Source organism: Theropithecus gelada, chromosome 10, assembly GCF_003255815.1.
Source record: "Theropithecus gelada isolate Dixy chromosome 10, Tgel_1.0, whole genome shotgun sequence".
Lineage (NCBI taxonomy): Eukaryota > Metazoa > Chordata > Mammalia > Primates > Cercopithecidae > Theropithecus > Theropithecus gelada.
The window spans coordinates 57,721,196-57,740,378 of NC_037678.1; the positions used below are offsets into that span (position 1 = coordinate 57,721,196).

At 48.1% G+C, this 19,183-nt stretch overlaps 1 protein-coding gene across 3 annotated transcripts in view; it reads right to left on the reverse strand.

Annotated features, from left to right (window-relative positions):
• The window catches only part of PABPC1L (poly(A) binding protein cytoplasmic 1 like), a 30,371-nt gene that overhangs the window by 10,379 nt on the left and 809 nt on the right, over positions 1-19,183 (reverse strand). For all 3 annotated transcript variants that reach the window (XR_003121437.1, XM_025398683.1, XM_025398684.1), the window contains exons 2-7: positions 16,958-17,151; positions 13,206-13,321; positions 11,028-11,167; positions 10,796-10,890; positions 8,034-8,171; positions 5,336-5,431 (exon numbers count right to left, since the gene is read on the reverse strand). Coding sequence is in view for 2 of the 3 variants with exons in the window: in XM_025398683.1 (XP_025254468.1) it covers positions 5,336-5,431; positions 8,034-8,171; positions 10,796-10,890; positions 11,028-11,167; positions 13,206-13,321; positions 16,958-17,151 (779 nt within the window). In the remaining variant the exon portion in view is untranslated. The remainder of the gene's footprint in view (positions 1-5,335; positions 5,432-8,033; positions 8,172-10,795; positions 10,891-11,027; positions 11,168-13,205; positions 13,322-16,957; positions 17,152-19,183) is intronic.

Consider the following 19,183-nt stretch of genomic DNA (forward strand, 5'->3'; position numbering starts at 1 on the left):
GGGCGACAGAGCGAGACTCTGTCGCCCAGGCTGGAGTGCAGTGGCGCGATCTCGGCTCACTGCAAGCTCCGCCTCCCGGGTTCACGCCATTCTCCTGCCTCAGCCTCCCGAGTAGCTGGGACTACAGGCGCCCGCCGCTTCGCCCGGCTAATTTTTTGCATTTTTAGTAGAGACGGGGTTTCACCATGTTAGCCAGGATGGTCTCGATCTCCTGACCTCGTGATCCGCCCGCCTCGGCCTCCCAAAGTGCTGGGATTACAGGCGTGAGCCACCGCGCCCGGCCTTTTTTTTTTTTTTTTAAAGAGATGGGGTCTCACTCTGTCATCCAGGCTGGAGTACAGTGGTACGATCATAGCTCACTGCAGCCTCAAACTCCTGGGCTCCAGGGATCCTCCTGCCTTAGCCTCCCAAGTAGTTAGGGCTATAGGTACACGCCACCACATCCAGCTAATATTTTTTTTAAGTTTGTAGAGATCGGCAATCACTATGTTGCCCAGGCTGGTCTCAAGAGATCCTCCTGCCTAGGTCTCCCAAGGTGCAGGGATTACAGGCAGGAGCCACCACACCTGACCCTGGGTTTTTAACCTTTTTTGGGGTCAAAACACTGGCCTGGCTCACACATCCCATAAGGACTAGAGTTATTTTTTAAATCCTCTTTTTTTCTTTTTTCTTTTTTTGCCTTTGAGTCAGGATCTCACTCTGTCACTCAGGCTGCAGTACCGTGGTACAATCTCAACTGCAGCCTCAACCTCCCAGGCTCAAGTGATCCTCTCACCTCAGTCTCCCGAGTAGCTGGGACTGCAGGCATGCCCCACCATGCCTAATTTTGTTCATTTTTTGTAAACATGAGGTCTCATCCTGTTGCCCAGGCTGGGCTTGAACTGCTGGAGAGCCCATGCTCTTAATCAGTAATTTTCAAACTGTACTCTGCGACCCTTCAGTGTAGGGGTCTTAACCTGAGAGTCCATGGATCCCCCTCAGGGAGGTCATGTATATAATTTAGGGGGTCTGTGAACCTGGACTGGGGAAAAAGTGACATCTTTATTTTCACATTAGCATTCCCTTCTATTATGAATATGGGCAACAACAAAAACATCCTGGCAGTATTAGCCATGAATTTGCCATGAAGAAAAAGAAAATATTTTCATAGCACATTAATTATTGCTAATCTTGGCTGAGCGCAATGGCTTATGCCTGTAATCCCAGCACTTTGGGAGACCGAGGTGGGCAGATCGCCTGAGGTCAGGAGTTCGGGACCAGCCTGGCCAACATGGTGAAACCCTATCTCTACTAAAAATATACAAAAATCATCTGGTTATGGTGGCGGGTGCCTGTAATCTCAGCTACCCAGGAGGTTGAAGCAGAATCCGGGTTCTTGAACCTGGGAGGCAGAGGTTGTAGTGAGCCGAGATCATGCCACTGCACTCCAGTCTAGGTGACAGAGCAGGATTTCGTCACAAAAAAATAAAAATAATAATATAAAAGAAGCACATACTGCTCTCACTTTAGTAATCTATTATATTTTTTCAATATAATTTTTTTTTGTAAGCCTAAGAATCTTATTTTATGCATTTAAAAATATTCTTAGGGCCAGATTTGGTGGCTCATGCCTATTTTTGGGAAGCTGAGGTGGAAGAATTGCTTGAGCCCAGGGGTTTGAGATCATCCTGGGCAATACAAAAAATAATTAGCCAGGCATAGTGGTGCTCCTATAGTCTCAGCTACTTGGGAGACTGGGACAGGAGATCACTTGAGGCCAGGAGTTGGAGGCTGCAGTGAGCTGTGATGGCACCACTGCATTCCAGCCCGGGCGATAGAGTGAGACTCTGTCTCAAAAAAGTTTTTAAAAATTATTCTTAGAAGGGGTCCACAGGCTTCATCAGACAGCCAAAGGGCCGGGTGCAGGGGCTCACGCCTGTAATCCCAGCACTTTGGGAGGCTGAGGCGGGTGGATCACCTGAGGTCAAGAGTTTGAGACCAGCCTGGCCAAAATAGTGAAACCTCCATCCCTACTACAAATACAAAAAAATTAGCTGGGCATGGTGGCGGGCGCCTGTAATCCCAGCTACTCAGGAGGCTGAAACAGGAGAATCACTTGAACCCAGGAGGCGAAGGTTACAGTCAGCCAAGATTGCACCATTGCACTCCAGGCTGGGCAACAAGAGCAAAACTCCATCTCAAATATATATATGTGTGTGTGTGTATATATATATATAGTGTGTGTGTGTGTATATATGTGTATGTGTGTGTATATATATATTTAAGAACTTCTGGCAGTCGTTAGTTAATAATGATAAAATTTAGCAAAGCTAACACTTATTCAGAGCTTACCATGAACTTGATAGTGGTATAAGTATTTATATCCATTAATTCCTTTAATTTTCATAATTATTTTTATATAAAATATAGGGCAGATGCAATGGCTCATGCCTGTAATCCCAGCACTTTGGGAGGCTGAGGTAGGAGGACTGCTTGAGCCCAGGAGTTCAAGACAAGCCTGGGCAACATAGCAAGACCCCATCTCTACCAAAATAAATTTTTTAAAAATCAGCTGGGCATGGTGGCACATGCCTGTGGTCCCAGCTACTTGGGAGGCTCAGGTGGGAGGATCACTTGAGCCCAGGAGGTTGAGGCTGCAGCATGCCATGATCACACCACAGCACTCCAGCCTGGGCAACAGAATAAGAACCTCTCATAAAAATAATAATAAACCAAAATATATAAAAGTGTATAAGATGGGCCAGGTGCGGTGGCTCACGCCTATAATCTCAGCACTTTGGGAGGCCAAGGCGGGCAGATCACCTGAGGTCAGGAGTTCAAGACCAGCCTGGCCAACATGGTGAAACCTCATCTCTACTAAAAATATAAAAATTAGTAGCGCTTGGTGATGGGTGCCTGTAATCTCAGCTACTCAGAAGGCTGAGGCAGGAGAATTGCTTGAACCTGGGAGGCAGAAGTTGCAGTGAGCCAAGATCGCGCCATTGCACTACAGCCCGGGCAACAAGAAGGAAACTCCGTCTCGAAAAATAAAAATAAAAATTGTATAAGATATATATATAGGCTGGGCGTGGTGGCTCATGCTTGTAATCCCAGCACTTTGGGAGGCTAAGGCGGGCGGATCACAAGATCAGGAGTTTGAAACCAGCCTGGCCAACACAGTGAAACCCCATCTCTACTAAAGATACAAAAATTAGCTGGGCTTGGTGGAAGGCGCCTGTAATCCCAGCTACTCGGGAGGCTGAGGCAGAATAATCACTTGAACCCGGGAGGCAGAGGTTGTAGTGAGCCGAGATTGCACCACTGCACTCCAGCCTGGGTGACAAGAGCTAGACTCCATCACATACACAAAAAAAAGATATATATATATAATCCCCATTTCATACAATTTGTCTTGTTAAAAAGATGGTCACCCCAGGTGTGCCTTAACTCTAAGCAATCCAAATTTACACATTTCTTTTGTTCCAGGAGTCCTCAAGAAGGTCCATCTCCGGACACTGTATGTAAGGTGTATGATGATTAATTATAACAGTCACTATTTCACTACTTATCGAATGCAGATGCTCTACATGCAGCCTCTTTAGTAGTTCTCAGGACACCTGGAGAGGTGAGCAATGTTGCTCCCACTTCATAGGTGAGTAAACAAGGTCCAAAAAGCAAAGCCACTTGCCTCAGATTCTACAGCTAGGTAATGGTAGGACTGGGGTTTACATTTAAATCTGATTAACTTTAAAATTCCATCTTTCAACCATGTTACTACATCAAATGTGTATGCATTTGCTGGGAAAGAGGACCTATAGCTTTTTATGATGTGTAATCAAATTTACTGATGCCTAATTTACATGTGCCACAGCCTTCTCTCACATTTTTCAAAAGGACGTTAACCTAAAAGACAACCTTTTTTGCTCCAAACACAAGGCTCCCTGAAGAATGTTTATAATTGGACTCAATAGCCAAAAGAGAACTTCTAGACCACTTCCTCAGAACCCAAGCATCACATCACTCAGGCGGGTCCCCCCATCCTGTCACTCACACAGATCTCTTTGGAAAATTCCTCATTCCTACTCCAGCTCCCTACCTCCTCACAGCCAAGTCAAACACTGCTGCTACTGCCCCTTCTTCCAGGCAGCCCTCCCTCCTGTTCCACTGAACTCCTGTAGCTCTGCCTCCCATACTGTCCCCATCTTATAATCCATTTGAGTTAGTGATGGGCTGACTTCCTCACTAGACTATAAGCTACTCGAAAGCAAGGATCACATCTGATTTGTTCCTGTTTCCCACAGAGCCTGGTAAAACAACAGGTATTTAAGTATAGTACAGAATGAATAAACACTAGATCATCTTAAAACCATCTGGGTGCTTTTTTTTTTTTTTTTTTTTGAGATGGAGTCTTGGTCTGTCGCCCAGGCTGGAGTGCAGTGGTACCATCTCAGCTCACTGCAAGCTCCACCTCCCGGGTTCACGCCATTCTCCTGCCTCAGCCTCCAGAGTAGCTGGAACAACAGGCGCCTGCCACCATGCCCAGCTAATTTTTTGTATTTTTAGTTGAGATGGGGTTTCACCGTGTTAGGATGGTCTCGATCTCCTGACCTCGTGATTCACCCACTTTGGCCTCCCAAAGTGCTGGGATTACAGGCGTGAGCCACCGCGCCCGGCCTCTGGGAGCTTTAAAAAACAAACAAAAAAAGCCCGGGCCCGACACCCCAGGGAGCCACAGTCCATGCCTGACTCAGGTGTATATATTTAAGAATTGCCCAGGGGGTTGTAATGAGAAGCCAGGGTCGAAAGCCATCCACTGAGCCCAGTGCCCTTATCTATGAGACGACATCTGCTAAACTCACAGAGCTGCTGAGTAGATGGGCCAGTTGCCACATCTCAGGGGGCCTAACAGGGTTGGGCACACAATTGGTGCTCCAGAAATAGGGAAGAACAAACGAAGAACGACGAAGTTCAGCTCTCTCACTTTCCAGATGGGAAAATGGAGGCCCAGGAGTGTGATGTCACTGGCAGAGGCCAGACAACAAAAGTCAATGGAAATACTAAGATGTGAATTTCTGGAATCTGGCATACAGTAGGCACTCAATAAATGCCAAGGTTACAGTGAGCCCCAAGTCCAGCTGTGTGACTGGGACTATATTTCTACCCTCTTCCCCTTCAGCCCAGACAAGGCTGCGGATGGGCTACAAGTTCCAACGGGGTCAGCAGAGCCCCAGAAGGGGTAGCCGGCACCAACCCCCTGGAGGCCACTGGGCAAGAGGGTGGAGGGGTGGGGTTGCGGGGGATGGTGGTGAGAGGATGCAGGGGAACGCTGTCCTCCAGAGGTGCCCCCAGCCCTCACCTTCGCACTGGTAATTACTCCATAGGGAGAGAACTCTTTCCTCAGTTTGTCATCATCAATGGAGTCGTCCAGGTTCTTCACGTACAAGTTCACACCCTGGAAGGAAAGGGAAACTGCTGGATGGCCTCCTCCCCTCCAACCCCAACTGCCTTGGGGAGATCAGGGGGCTGACACAGGCACAAGGGGCACGGGGAGCCCCACCAGCCCAGCCTCCTGCTCCCTGTCTCCCTCAGCACCCAGGTACCCCTATCCCTCAGCGTGCCCATCACATGCAAGCTGTAGCCCCACATCCCGAATTCCCCTGCAGTTCTCACACATCTGCGCTGGTCCCAGCCTCACCACAGCTATTCCCCATTTCACAGATGGGGCCCACGAGGATACCCCAGGTCCCATGGCAGGCTGAGGTGCAGAGCAAGCTCAAGCCGAGCTCTCCAGATGGTGGATATCGGGCAGCAGGAGGCAGAGCTCCTTGCAGGCTGGCCCATGACCAGACCCCTAACACAGGCAAGCTGCCCCTCCACTGCCTGCCAGCCCAGGAACCTCGGGCACTTACTCATGCTGGTGCCAGGTGCCACTCTAAGCTTTCCCATACATTTTGATTTTTTTTTTTTAAGACTTTTTTTTTTAGGCAGATTTTTGCTCTTGTTGTCCAGGCTAGGTGCGATGGTGCAATCTCGGCTCACTGCAACCTCTGCCTCCTGCGTTCAAGTGATTCTTCTGCCTCAGCCTCCCAAGTAGCTGGGATTACAGGCATGTGCAACCAGGCCCAGCTAACTTTGTATTTTTTAGTAGAGACGGGTTTCTCCATGTTGGTCAGGCCAGTCTTGAACTCCTGACCTCAGGTGATCTGCCCACCTCAGCCTCCCAAAGTGCTGGGATTACAGGTGTGAGCCACCACACCAGGCCACATTTAGATTGTTAATCCTCACAACAACCCTGCTTGAAGGAAACTTTTATCCTTATTTTATGGACAAAACTGAAACACAAAGAGTTGCCCCAGATCGTATAGTGGCTAAGTGGCAGAGACTGGACAACCCAGGCAGCCTAACTTCAGCATCTGTGTGCCTCACTGTTGAGTGACAGCTGCCTCTAGCACCTTGACTTTTCTCCTTCCAGACCTCCCAAACACAACAGTGTGTGAACACACAGAGAGCAGAGACCACACAGTTGTACAGCATAGCATCCTGCTCTCACAGATCACGTAACAAGTATTTTGTTCTGTGGGTCTGTAAGCACCTGGACACGCTGTATGTACATAAGTGGATGTATGTGTTTCTCAGCCTCAGACCTAGTGACATTTTGTGCCAGACAGTTCCTTGCTGTGGCATTGTCCTGGGCACTGTAGGATGTCTGCCAGCATCCCTGGCCTCTACCCAGTGGATGACAGTAGCACCCCACCACCCACACAACAATGAAAATTCTAGACGTTGCCAAATGTCCCCCAGGAGGCAAAACTGCTCGTCACTGAGAACTACTGAGTATGTGTGCACAATTTTTTGTGGATGTGTATATTTATATGCCCTTCTCCATGAAGAATCTAGAACTTTTATCAAAAATTTTAGAGGGGGGCCAGGCACAGTGGCTCACGCCTGTAATCCCAGAACTTTGGGAGACCGAAGTGGGCAGATCATCTGAGGTCAGGAGTTCAAGACCAGCCTGGCCAACATGCTGAAACCCTATCTCTATTAAAAATACAAAAATGAGGCCAGGCATGGTGGCTCACACCTGTAATCCCAGCACTTTGGGAGGCTGAGGTGGGCAGATCACAAGGTCAGGAATTCGAGACCAGCCTGGGCAACATGGTGAAACCCTGTTTCTACCAAAAATACATAAATTAGTCAGGCATGGTGGCATGCACTTGTAATTCCAGCTACTCAGGAGGCTGAGGCAGAAGAATTGCTTGAACCCAGGAGGCAGAGGCTGCAGTGAGCCAAGATCACACCACTGCACTCCAGCCTGAGTGACACAGCAAGACTCCATCTCAAAAAAACAAAACAAAAACAAAAACAAAACAAAACAAAAAAACAAAAATTAGCTGGGCATGGTGGCAGGTACCTGTAATCCCAGCTACTTGGGAGGCTGAGACAGGAGACTTTCTTGAACCCAGGAGGCAGAGGTTGCAGTGAACCGAGATCATGCACTGCACTCCAGCCTGGGCAACAGAGCGAGACTCTGTCTCAAAAAAAAAAAAAAAAAAAAATCTTTGAGGGTTTCACTTCCCAATGAAGTTTTAAATTGCACTGATCTACAATATTCACTTTAATTATTAACGCCATATAATCCAAAGGCTGTCCAACATTCCAACTTTTGGATGTAACATATTTGGCCTGATTATTCTCAACCAGGAGTAGGATTTCCTCTAGGGGCATTTGGCAATATGCGGGTTACTTTGGTTGTCTGAGACTAGAGGATGCAACTGGGATTGAGTGGGCCGGGTTGGATGCTAACCAGTCCCACATGAAGGATTATTCTAACCAAAAGGTCCCCAGCACCCCTACTAACTCCTATCATGGTTGGGCTGTGCCCAGTTTCTCACTGTTACAAATCAGGCAGTGGGGACCATCCCATGCTCGTTCGATTCCTGCCTTGAGCCAAATGCCCAGAAGTAGGATGACTAGAAGAAACAGTCACCACTCAGGGCCCCCGACACACAGCTGCTTTCACACAGAGTGGCTGCCACCAGGAAGCCTCATCTCACCTGGTAACGCCTCAGCCGGTCCTGCTTCATCTGCTCAAACCTGCGCTTCAGTTCATTCTGCCGCTCCACGCGCTTTTGGGCCCGGCCCGCGTACAGCAGCCGCCCACTCACCTCCTTCCCATTCATATGCACCACAGCCTGGGGAGAGGAGGAGGGAACATGCTTGGTAACCACTTGGATGTGGCCCTGGCCCAGGCTCATCTTCTGGATCTAGAGAGGCCACCTGCAAACCGGACTGGCCACACTAGCCGAGAATAATCAGTACCAGGACAAAGGCCATTTAAGTATACCCACTTTGGCTCACGCCTGTAATTCCAGCACTTTGGGAGGCCGAGGGGAATGGATCACCTGAGGTCAGGATTTCGAGACCAGCCTGACCAACATGGAGAAATCCTATTTCTACTAAAAATACAAAATTAGCCAGGCATGGTGGCACATGCCTGTAATCCCAGGTACTCAGGAGGCTGAGGCAGGAGAATCGCTTGAACCTGGGAGGCAGAGGTTGTGGTGAGCCGAGATCGCACCATTGCTCTCCAGCCTGGGCAACAAGAGTGAAACTCCATCTCAAAAAAAAAAAAAAAAAAAATCGGACTGGGGCTGTATTTTAAAAAACAAAATTGGTGGTCGGACACAGTGGCTCACACCTGGTAATCACAGCACTTTGGGAGGCCAAGGTGGGTGGATCACTTTAGGTCAGGAGTTTGAAACCAGTCTGGCCAACTTGGTGAAACCCCATCTCTACTAAAAATATAAAAATTAGCCAGGCATGGTGGGGGGTGCCTGTACTCTCAGCTACTTAGGAGGCTGAGGCGGGAGAATCCCTTGAAACTGGGAGGCGGAGGTTGCAGCGAGCTGAGATCGCACCACTGCACTACAGCCTGGGCGATAGAGTGAGACTCTGTCTTTTTTTTTTTTTTTGAGACAGTTTCGCTCGGTCACCCTGGCTAGAGTGCAGTGGCACGATCTCGGCTCACTGCAAGCTCCACCTCCCGGGCTCACGCCATTCTCCTGCCTCAGCCTCCGGAGTAGCTGCGGCTATAGGTGCCCGCCACCGTGCCCGGCTAATTTTTTGTATTTTTAGCGGAGACAGAGTTTCACCATGTTAGCCAGGATGGTCTTGATCTCCTGACCTCGTGATCCACCCACCTTGGCCTCCCAAAGTGCTGGGATTACAGGCGTGAGCAACCATGCCCGGCCGACTCTGTCTTAATAAAATAAAAATAAAAATAAAATTGAGATTTGCAAAGTTTCCCATATTTAAAATGTAAATATGACCGGGCACGGTGGCTCACGCCTGTAATCCCAGCACTTTGGGAGGCCAAGGCAGGTGGATCACTTGAGGTCAGGAGTTCGATACCAGCCTGACCAACATGGTGAAACCCCTTCTCTACTAAAAATACAAAAATTAGCCCAGCATGGTGGCAGGCGCCTGTAGTCCCAGCTGCTCGGGAGGTTGAGGCAGGAGAATCACCCGAATCCAGGAGGCAGAGGTTGCAGTGAGCCAAGATCATGTCACTGCATTCCATCCTGGGTGACAGAGTGAGACTCCGTCTCAAAAATAAATAAATAAAAATAAAATAAAATAAAATGTAAATATTTATATATTCCCATATTTTAAATGTGTATTACTAAGTGAAAGAAGCCAATCTAGGTTACATACTCTCTGTTCCAGAAAAGGCAAAACTACGGAGCCAGTAAAAAGATCATCGATTGCCAGGGGTTAAGGGGCATGAAGGAATGAAGAGATGGAGCACAGGGGATGTTTAAGGCACTGAAAGTACTCTGCATGATACCGTAATAGTGGATACATGTCATCATGCATTTGTCCAAACCCCGAGACTCTACACCAAAAGTAAATCCTAATGTAAACTTGGGACTGTGTGTTAATGATGTGTCAAAGTAAGTTAATCACTCGTAACAGATGTAACCCTTGGGAGCAGGACATTGATAATGGCGAGGCTGTTCATGTGTGGGGCCACGGGGTATACAGAAGACTGCCGTACCTTCCACTAAACATTGCTCTGAACCTAAAACTGCATTTAAAAAAGAACTTTAAAAAATTAGGTTCTAACTGCAACTACACATGGATAATTTGAACCAAGCAGCAAGCATAATTCTTTCATAATGGCATGACAGCATCGTCAACATCCTTACTTTGAGTTGTATTTCATGGCACAAAATAATCCTCTTTGCTAACTGTGAGAGCCTTTCAGTGTGTGAAGATGGCGTCTCACTGTTTTTGCCCAGCTGGTCTCGAACTCCTGAACTCAAACAGTCTTCCCACCCAGCCTCCCCAAGTGCTAGGATTACAAGCATGAGCCATCACATCTGGACAGTTTTTAAAAAATTAGAGACAGGGTCTTGCTATGCTGCCCAAGCTGGACTCAAACCACTGGGCTCAAGGGATCCTCCTGCTTCAGCCTCCCATGTAGGCCGAGATTACAGGTGCACACCACCACACCTGGTGGAAACTGATTTAAGTGGTCAGTTGACAAGTAAATATTTTTATATAATCATGACTTTTGCATCCCTGCCTAAATATTCAGTTCTGCAGACCTCAGGGCTAGAAGTGACCAAAGAAGAAAGAAGCCCTTGGCGTTTGCACCACAGGAAGGAAGGGCTCTGCCTGCTTGTAGGACTCTCCCACCCTCTTGGCTTAGGCCGGGGAGGGACTTTCTTCTCCTCCACAGGCAGCTGGGACCCTCTTCTTAGTCCCAGCTCAGTCCCCCTGCCGCAGAACAGAGCCATGGGGAGGCTCTTACCTTCTGGGCTTCCTCATGCTTCTCAAAGTTGACAAAGCCAAAGCACCGCGAGTGACCGCTGTTGTCCCTCATCACCTTCACACTCAACATCTTCCCTGTAAAGGACCAACCTGGCTCAAAGGGGAGTCTGGCAAGTCCTCAGGAGACCCCAGGAGGGCCCCTCCCCCCTATCAAACTTTGGAGGGGAAGAGGAAAAACAGTCATACCCCCACTCCCTTGGGGACACACCCACCAAACTGGGAGAAGAGGTCCTGCAGGCCTTGCTCGTCCACATCCACCGGGAGGTTCTTCACGTAGATGTTGGTGAACTCCAGGGCCCGCGCCCCCAGCTCCGCCTCCCGCTCCCGTCGAGACTTGAAGTGGCCCACAAAGCTGTGGACACACCACAGTGGCTGATGGCTGTGGACAGCTACCAGTCATCAGCCACCCCCATGCCAACTCCAGCTTAACTGCTGCCCTTCTCCAGGCTTACATATCCCTCATCAGGAAACTGGGTAGAACAAAACTCCTTAGAATATCCCCAAGGCCCGGCTACCTCCAACAGCCAAGATATTATATTATGTTCTAGAGCTTGTCCCCAGCAGGTTAAGAAGGTTTCATTCTTGTGACAAATGCACACATAACTACTACTATGTATCAGGCAGCTGAGAGCACAGAAGAATGAGCCTGGGAGTCAAACAGACAAGGGCTTGAATCCTCACTCTGCAGTTGCCTAGCTGTGTGATCCTGGGCAAGTTACTTAACCTCTCTGAGCCTCAGAGTTCATTGCTGGAAAATTGGGACTCAAATTCTCATCATAGGGCTTTGCTTATTGACATGTATTGGGTGTACTGGGGAAGCAAGGTTAAGTGAATTAGACGCAGTCAATGCTAGTGTTGCTATGGGGGGCATTGATTAAAATCACTTAAATACAAGATTAATTTTATTTTTACTTATTATGTTTTTGACACTGAGTTTCACTCTATCACCCAGGCTGGAGTGCAGTGGTGCGATCTCAGCTCACTGCAAGCTCCGCCTCCCGGGTTCAAGCGATTCGCCTGCCTCACTCAGCCTCCCGAGCAGCTGGGATTACAGACATGTGCCACCACACATGGCTAATTTTTGTATTTTGGGTAGAGATGGAGTTTCACCATGTTTTCCAGGCTAGTCTTGAACTCCTGACCTCAGGTGATTCGCCCTCCTTGGCCTCCCAAAGTGCTGGGATTACAGGTGTGAGCCACCGCACCCAGACACAAGATTAATTTTAAAAGATCATTTCCTAGTTCATGTGAACACATCTAGGAAAGTATCCCAGATTTTAAAAATGAAAATAAAATCTGATGGTATTTTTAGCACGTTTAGCACAAAGTTGTACCAGGCACCACAATTTGAAGAAAACTGAGTGGCAAAGGTAAACTTGAGTAAATTGGAGCTGACAAGAGTATTCTTCTGAGCACTGGGAAAGCCCACCGAGATTTGTTTGACAGGTTGACTGAACCCTGCCCCGAGTAACCCTGGACAAAATGACTCTCAGTGCATCCCCCAGCTCAAAGCCACCTTCTCTCCACAGGCCTGACCATGGGGGCTGGCCCCTCAGATGAGCAAAATAAAAATTCTGGGCAGGGAACAGCCAGAGGCAGATTCTCTCTAGCATCTGCCTCTCAGTTTTCCCATCTGTGTAGTGGGAATGATATCAAAGTTAATGGTAGGATGAGAGCAAGCTAAGCATATGCCTACTTTTCTTTCCGCCAAAATCTCATGAAACAACACAAAAGGTTTAAAGAAAAAGCCAGGTGTGGTAGCTCGTGCCTGTAATCTCAGCACTTTAACACTTTAGGAGGCTGAGGCAGGAGGATCACTTGAACCCAAGAGTTCAAGACCAGCCTGGGTAACAAAGTGAGACCCTATCTCTACAAAAAAATAAACAATAAAAAAAATTAGCGAGGTGTGGTAGCATGTGGTCACCTGTGGTCCCAGCTACAAAGGAGGCTGAGACAGGAGGATTGCTTGAGCCAAGGAGGTCAAGGCTGCAGTGAGCTGTGTTGGTGCCATGTGTATCTAGCCTGGGCTACATAATGGCAAGACCCTGTCACACACACATACACCCCATACTGAGAAGGCTGGAACACAGATGAAAACACTGAGTCCATTGATGATATGACCATTAGCCAGTCCCTCTAGAGTTTTAAAATCACCACTTCCTTTACCACTCAGAACAATCCTCTAATGCAGATCATCAGCTCCATCTTTATGTCAGGAAAGAGTCCCTGAGAAGGTGAGCAGCTGCTCTGAGGTTGCACTTCTAGGAAGGCTGCCTGCCACTCAAGTGCCTGGTGCCCATTAGCAGCTTGAGGGTAGCATCGATTCCAAGTCAGTGGTGCCATGCTTCTGTCCCTGCAGCCTCCACCCTCCCTCGGGCCCAGCCACTCACACTTTGCGGTCATTCAGTAGCATCCCGTTCATGGTGTTGATGGCCTGCTGTGCGGCCTCATGCGTCTCAAAATGGACAAAGCCGAAACCCCGGGAGCCATGCTCGTCACACACCACCTGGGCCACAGGGAGGAAGGACAGGAAGAGTACTGACAGAGGGTTCAGGTAGAAAGGAATGGCAAAGGGATCATGACCAGTCTCTGCATGCCTGCTGTGTGCATGGAAAAGGCAATCCTGCATGTTAGGGATGGGATATGGAAGCTCAGAGAGTGCCACCACTCAAGTTAACGGATTAAGGAAGGCTGGGTGTGGTGGCTCATGCCTGTAATCCCGGCACTTTGGGAGGCCGAGGTGGGCATATCACTTGAGGTCAGGAGTTGGAGACCAGCCTGGACAACATGGTGAAACCCTGTCTCTATTAAAAACACACAAAATTAGCTGGATGTGGTGGCGGGTGCCTGTAATCGCAGCTACTCAGGAGGCTGAGGCAGGGGAATTGCTTGAACCCAGGAGGCGGAGGTTGCAGTGAGCTGATATCGCGCCACTGCACTCCAGCCTGGGTGACAGAGTGAGACTCTGTGTCAAAAAAATAAAAAGAGAAAAGAAAAAACAGATTTAAGAGGAAGAGCGCCCTCGCAATGAACACAGGTTTCATCTATACTGCATACCGGCTTTTGATTGTCTTCCTAAGGCAATGGGCAAAAGGGTTAGGGTCAAACCCTCATATCTGCATCCATGTTTCTATCAAGAAACTAGAAACAACCTGGGTATTCATCAAGGGGGGGCCTTGATGGTACATTCACACCAGTATACTGCACGTGCAGAGTTGAAGAGAATGTGGTTGGTTACATGGCTGACAGTCTTGTTAAGTGAAAAAAAAAAAAAAAAAAAAAAAAATCTGTTCGGGCTAAAGTAGGCATCTACACATTGGAAATTTTGAAAAAGACACATAAAATGTATTAATATTACTTTTGGGGACTAGGGCTGAAAGAAATGGAGTCTTCTTTTTCACTTTCTTCCCTTCCACATTGTTTAAACTTTGCCAATTCATGAATTACTGCAACAACAACTCATTTCAATTTTTCTTTTTTTTGAGAAGGAGTTTCACTCTTGTTGCCCAGGCTGGAGTGCAATGGCACAACCTTGGCTCACCGCCACCCCCGCCTTCCAGGTTCAAGCGATTCTCCTGCCTCAGCCTCCCGAATAGCTGAGATTACAGGTACATGCCACCATGCCTGGCTAATGTTTTATATTTTTAGTAGAGATGGAGTTTCACCATGTTGGCTAGGCTGGTCCCGGACTCTTGACCTCAGGGGATCCACCCACCTTGGCCTCCCAAAGTGTTGGGATTACAAGCTTGAGCCACCGCACCTGGCCTCACCTTTTTTTTTTTTTTTTTTTTTTTTTTAAAGATGCACAACATCCTATTCCCATTCTGTAACCCTCCTAACTCAGGTCAACAGGACAGAACTTGAGAACGGGGAAAGACCTTCTAGTTCATGTAGTCCCCATCCCTCTTGTTGAACTCACAGAAAGACCACTAACCCCCACTTCAAGGTGACTGTGGCTCCACTCATCCCTGTGGCTACAGGCTCAGCTCAGCTAGTGGCATTTTCTGCCTGGATAACAAGCACTGCCTCCCAGCCTAGCTTCCACACTACCACTGGGATGCTCTTTCTAAAATGTAATTCTGACCACATTCCTTCAGTCTCTAGTAGCTTCTATCCACAGAACTATATCAACTTGGCATTTGAGGCTCCCCACTGGGTCCTGCACAACAAGTCTTGCTTCCAAACCCATGCCTTGCACATACCCCTCCACCTCTCTTACTGAAACAGGGTTCTTCCACTTTCAACTCAAGCCTCAGATCGGTCATTCGGATTTAATCACATTGACTGGGTCCCCACTGTGGGTCAAGAACCTGCCAAGGGCATTACATACCTCCCTTGTTATCTATGCCACGAGAATCCTTCCAAGCACCTCTTAACCCCTGAGCCCCAGAGGGAAAATGAGAATAAATGACTTGTCCAGGATCAGCCAACAGAATTAATTCTTTGATTATTATAGTTATCACTGAGAAGCTGCAGTGTGCCAGGCACCCTTTTAAAAGGAGTATACATGTATGCAGAAAACCTAACACACAGAAAGTACGTGATAAATCTGCCATTATTATTGTGAAGAACTTAATACACAAGTGAAGAGTCTCTTTCTTCCTTTGATCCTCAAAGACAGGAAACGGCCCCGTCTCTCTGTCACAGATAACCCTTAGCGCATTACTACATCTCCTGAAATCTACCTGTTCCTCTGAGCCACAGGGTTAGCCTCCTTTTGACCAAGAATTTGAGGGCTCTTATTGAGAACTTAAGGATTATGCTTGGCACACAGTAGCACTTGATGAAAGTTCTAACACATAGGCTACAAAAACTGTCCCCATCCTCCCTAGAATACCAGACACTCCAAAGGCTACAGGGTAATCGATCAACCATCCTCATAAAATCTAGAGGCAGAACACCCAGGTTTAAGTCCTCTGTTCCGGACATACTGACCTGCTACATGGCCGCTGATCCTCAACATCTTCATACAGAAAGTCAGAGAAATAATCAGAATCCTTCTCAAATGATATACATCCATTGGCTCAACAGATATTTATTGAGCACCTAATATGTGTCACATCTTATTCTAAGTATTGGGATACAATAATGACTAAGAACAAGATCACTGATGGAACTTACATCTAATGTAAGAGAATCTTAAAAACAAGATTTAATCACTTGATTGCCATCATGGCCCCAATTAACGGCCTTCCTGTAGCCACATCCTTCATCCTATAATTTCTACTCCCCTCTCACTTTGAATGTGGGTTGGTCTTGTGACTCGCTTTGGTCAATAGAATGTAGTGAAAGTGGCCAGGTGCGGTGGCTCATGGCTGTAACCTCAGTACTTTGGGAGGTCAGGAGTTCGAGACCAGGCTGGCTAACATGGTGAAACCCACCCTGTCTCCACTAAAAATACAAAAATTAGCCAGACATGGTGGCTCACACCTGTAATCCCAGCTACTCAGGAGGCTGAGGCAGGAGAATCGTTTGAACTCAGCAGGCTTGAACTCAGGAAGTTGCAGTAAGCTGAGATCGCGCCATTGTACTCCAGCCTGGGCAAGACAATGAGACTGCATCTCAATTAAAAAAAAAAAAAATGTAGTGGAAGTGATGGTTCCAGTTCTGCATTCAGTTCTCAAGAGGCCTGGTGTGCTTCCACTCTTGTTTTCTGAGCCCCTGCCATTGCCATGAGAATACCATGAGAATAGCCTGGACTAGCCTGCTGGAGGACAAAAGCCAATAGGGAGGAAAGCTGAGATGTTTCAGCCAACAGCCAGCCACTCCCTCATATACCCAGTGAGAGCTCCCACTCAGCTTTCAGTGGGCATAGGAGGGAACCCAGTCAAGACTAGAAGAACTGCCCAGCTGAACTTTGCCCATTGCCAACTGTGGAATTACGAGCTAAATAAATGATTGTTGTTGATAGCCACTAAATTTGAGGGTGGTTACACAGCGAGAGCTGACTGATACACAGGTAATGTCTGATCATTCATGGAAGATGAAACTGAAAGAACGGCTACCATTCAGGTGCTTGCTGTTCCTGAAACTTGACTGAAAGGACCTTGTAAACTGTAAAGTGAGGTGTTGCTTGTCATCCCTCTACCAGGCAGGTAGTTGACACTGATCCACCCAAAGACGTACACCCTTCATCCTCTACCTTGCAGGAGAGGATGTTCCCAAAGGTGGAGAAGGTATCATATAAAGCCTTGTTGTCAATGGAGTCCTCCAGGTTCTTGATGAAGATGTTGCCCACACCTGACTTGCGAAGTCCTGGGTCTCGCTGGGACCACATGATGCGAATAGGCTGGCCTTTGAGCATTTCAAAGTTCATTGTGTCCAGTGCCCGCTCCGCTGGACAGAAGGAAGAGGAGAGAAATGAGCAAGTTAAGGGAATTTTCTTGCCTTGATAGCCCACCCCTCCGGGTGCTTAACTGGGAGTCAAAAAAAGAGAAAGTCATTGTCTGGGTCCCACCTGAGATAACAGCCTGAAGGCTCAGGAAGGATAAACTGAGAATTAAGTGTGTATGGTGCTCCCCCCACCTTCCAGTTATGATCTCATTCAACTCCCTGTAGCCACATGAGCATGGACTCCTGCCCCCATTTTACAGATGGGAAAACTGAGACTAAGAAACAGGAAAGGTCTGTGGCCGTGTCAGGTCTATTCTGGCTTCTAAAGTACACTGAGTGGAAAAGAATGTCCATATGAGGTGGGTGGATCACGAGGTCAGAGGATGGAGATCTTCCTGGCTAACACGGTAAAACGGTAAAACCCCGTCTCTACTAAAAAAATACAAAAAAATTAGCCGGGCGTGGTGGCGGGGATGTGTAGTCCCAGCTACTCGGGAGGCTGAGGCAGGAGAATGGCATGAACCCAGGAGGGGGAGCTTGCAGTGAGCTGAGATCGCACCACTGCACTCCAGTCTGGGCAACAGAGCAAGACTCCATCTAAAAAAAAAAAATAAAAGAATGTCCATATGACAAGGGGTGGCAGCACTTTGAGGAAATTAAAACTCAGAGGTGCTGCAGGGCAGAGCTGAGGTTACCTATCAAGCAGTCAGGTTCTGGGGAAAGTGAACATTACCTCTCTGAGCCTGCTGCTCACCTGTAAAGGGGGAATGATGATAATATTACCTACTTTTCCTAATAAAGGGAGATATTACCAACTACCAGGTTGTTGGAGGGACTGAAAAATAAAGAAGGTATTCAAGGTGCCTTGTTTGTAACTTTGTACCTGGCACAAAATCATGTCTGTCTCAAAACAGCAGCCAATGCCCAGCCTCCGGCCACTGCTGCAGCCTGTATCCCTCCCGGGTGATACATGCGACCTGTTTCAGGGAGTCTACTAGCGCAGAGACATGGCGAGGGGCTGTGGGGAACACAGTGGAGCAAGTTTCAGGAAGCTCGGCTTCTCCACCTAGTCTTATCATAAATACACGGGGACAAAATCCTTCTCTCTGCAGCGAGGTTTCCATCTATGAGGTGGGGCAAAAAAACCAAGTCCCACTTCATTCACAGGGCTTGGAGGAAGGGAGGAAGAGAGGAAGAGGCAGGAGGTGGAGCAAAGCAGAGCAAAGAGAAAGGTGTCCAGGAATCCAGCTCAGTAAGGGGCGGGGAACCGGCCCGGCGGAACAACCCCTTCCCCAGCAAATCACCCACTCAGGGAACGGCCTGGTCCACCCAGGTGGCCTGGCGCAAGGGATCCTTCTAGTGGACTCCACTGGGGTGGGCATTTTTTGGGATTCTGGAGTCTTAGGTCAGAATGTTAAAGGCACTATTTTTGTTGTTGTTGTTGTTGTTTTTGAGATGGAGTCTCGCTCTGTCGCCCAGGCTGGAGTGCAATGGCGCGGTCTCGGCTCACTGCAACCTCTTGCTCCTGGATTCAAGCGATTCTCATGCCTCAGCCTCCTCAGCAGTTGGGACTACTGGCGCCAGCCATCATGCCCAGCTATTTTTTGTATTTTTAGTAGAGACAGGGTGTCGCTATCTTGGCCAGGCTGGTCTCGAACTCCTGACCGCAAGTGATCTGCCCTCCTCGGCCTCCCAAAGTGCTGGGATTACAGGCGTGAGCCACCGCGCCTGGCCTTATTATTTTTTTTTTTATGGTTATCACTTAAGAGCGTTTACGAGGTAACAAGTGATACAAGAGATAATTTCATAGACACCAGTTCTCCATTCTTTATGCTATCGGAGAATAAGCCTTAGCCCCATTTTGCAAATGAAAAGGTGCGGAGGGTGAAGCCTTGCCCAAGCTCACACCCTAGTGGCAGAATGCCCTTGAAACCCGGTGCTCTTATCTTCATCCCTCCACTCTCAACAGAAGTGCAAGGGGCAAGCTCTAATCAATGCTATCAGCTCTGAGAAAGCGGCCTTGCGGCCTGGAGGC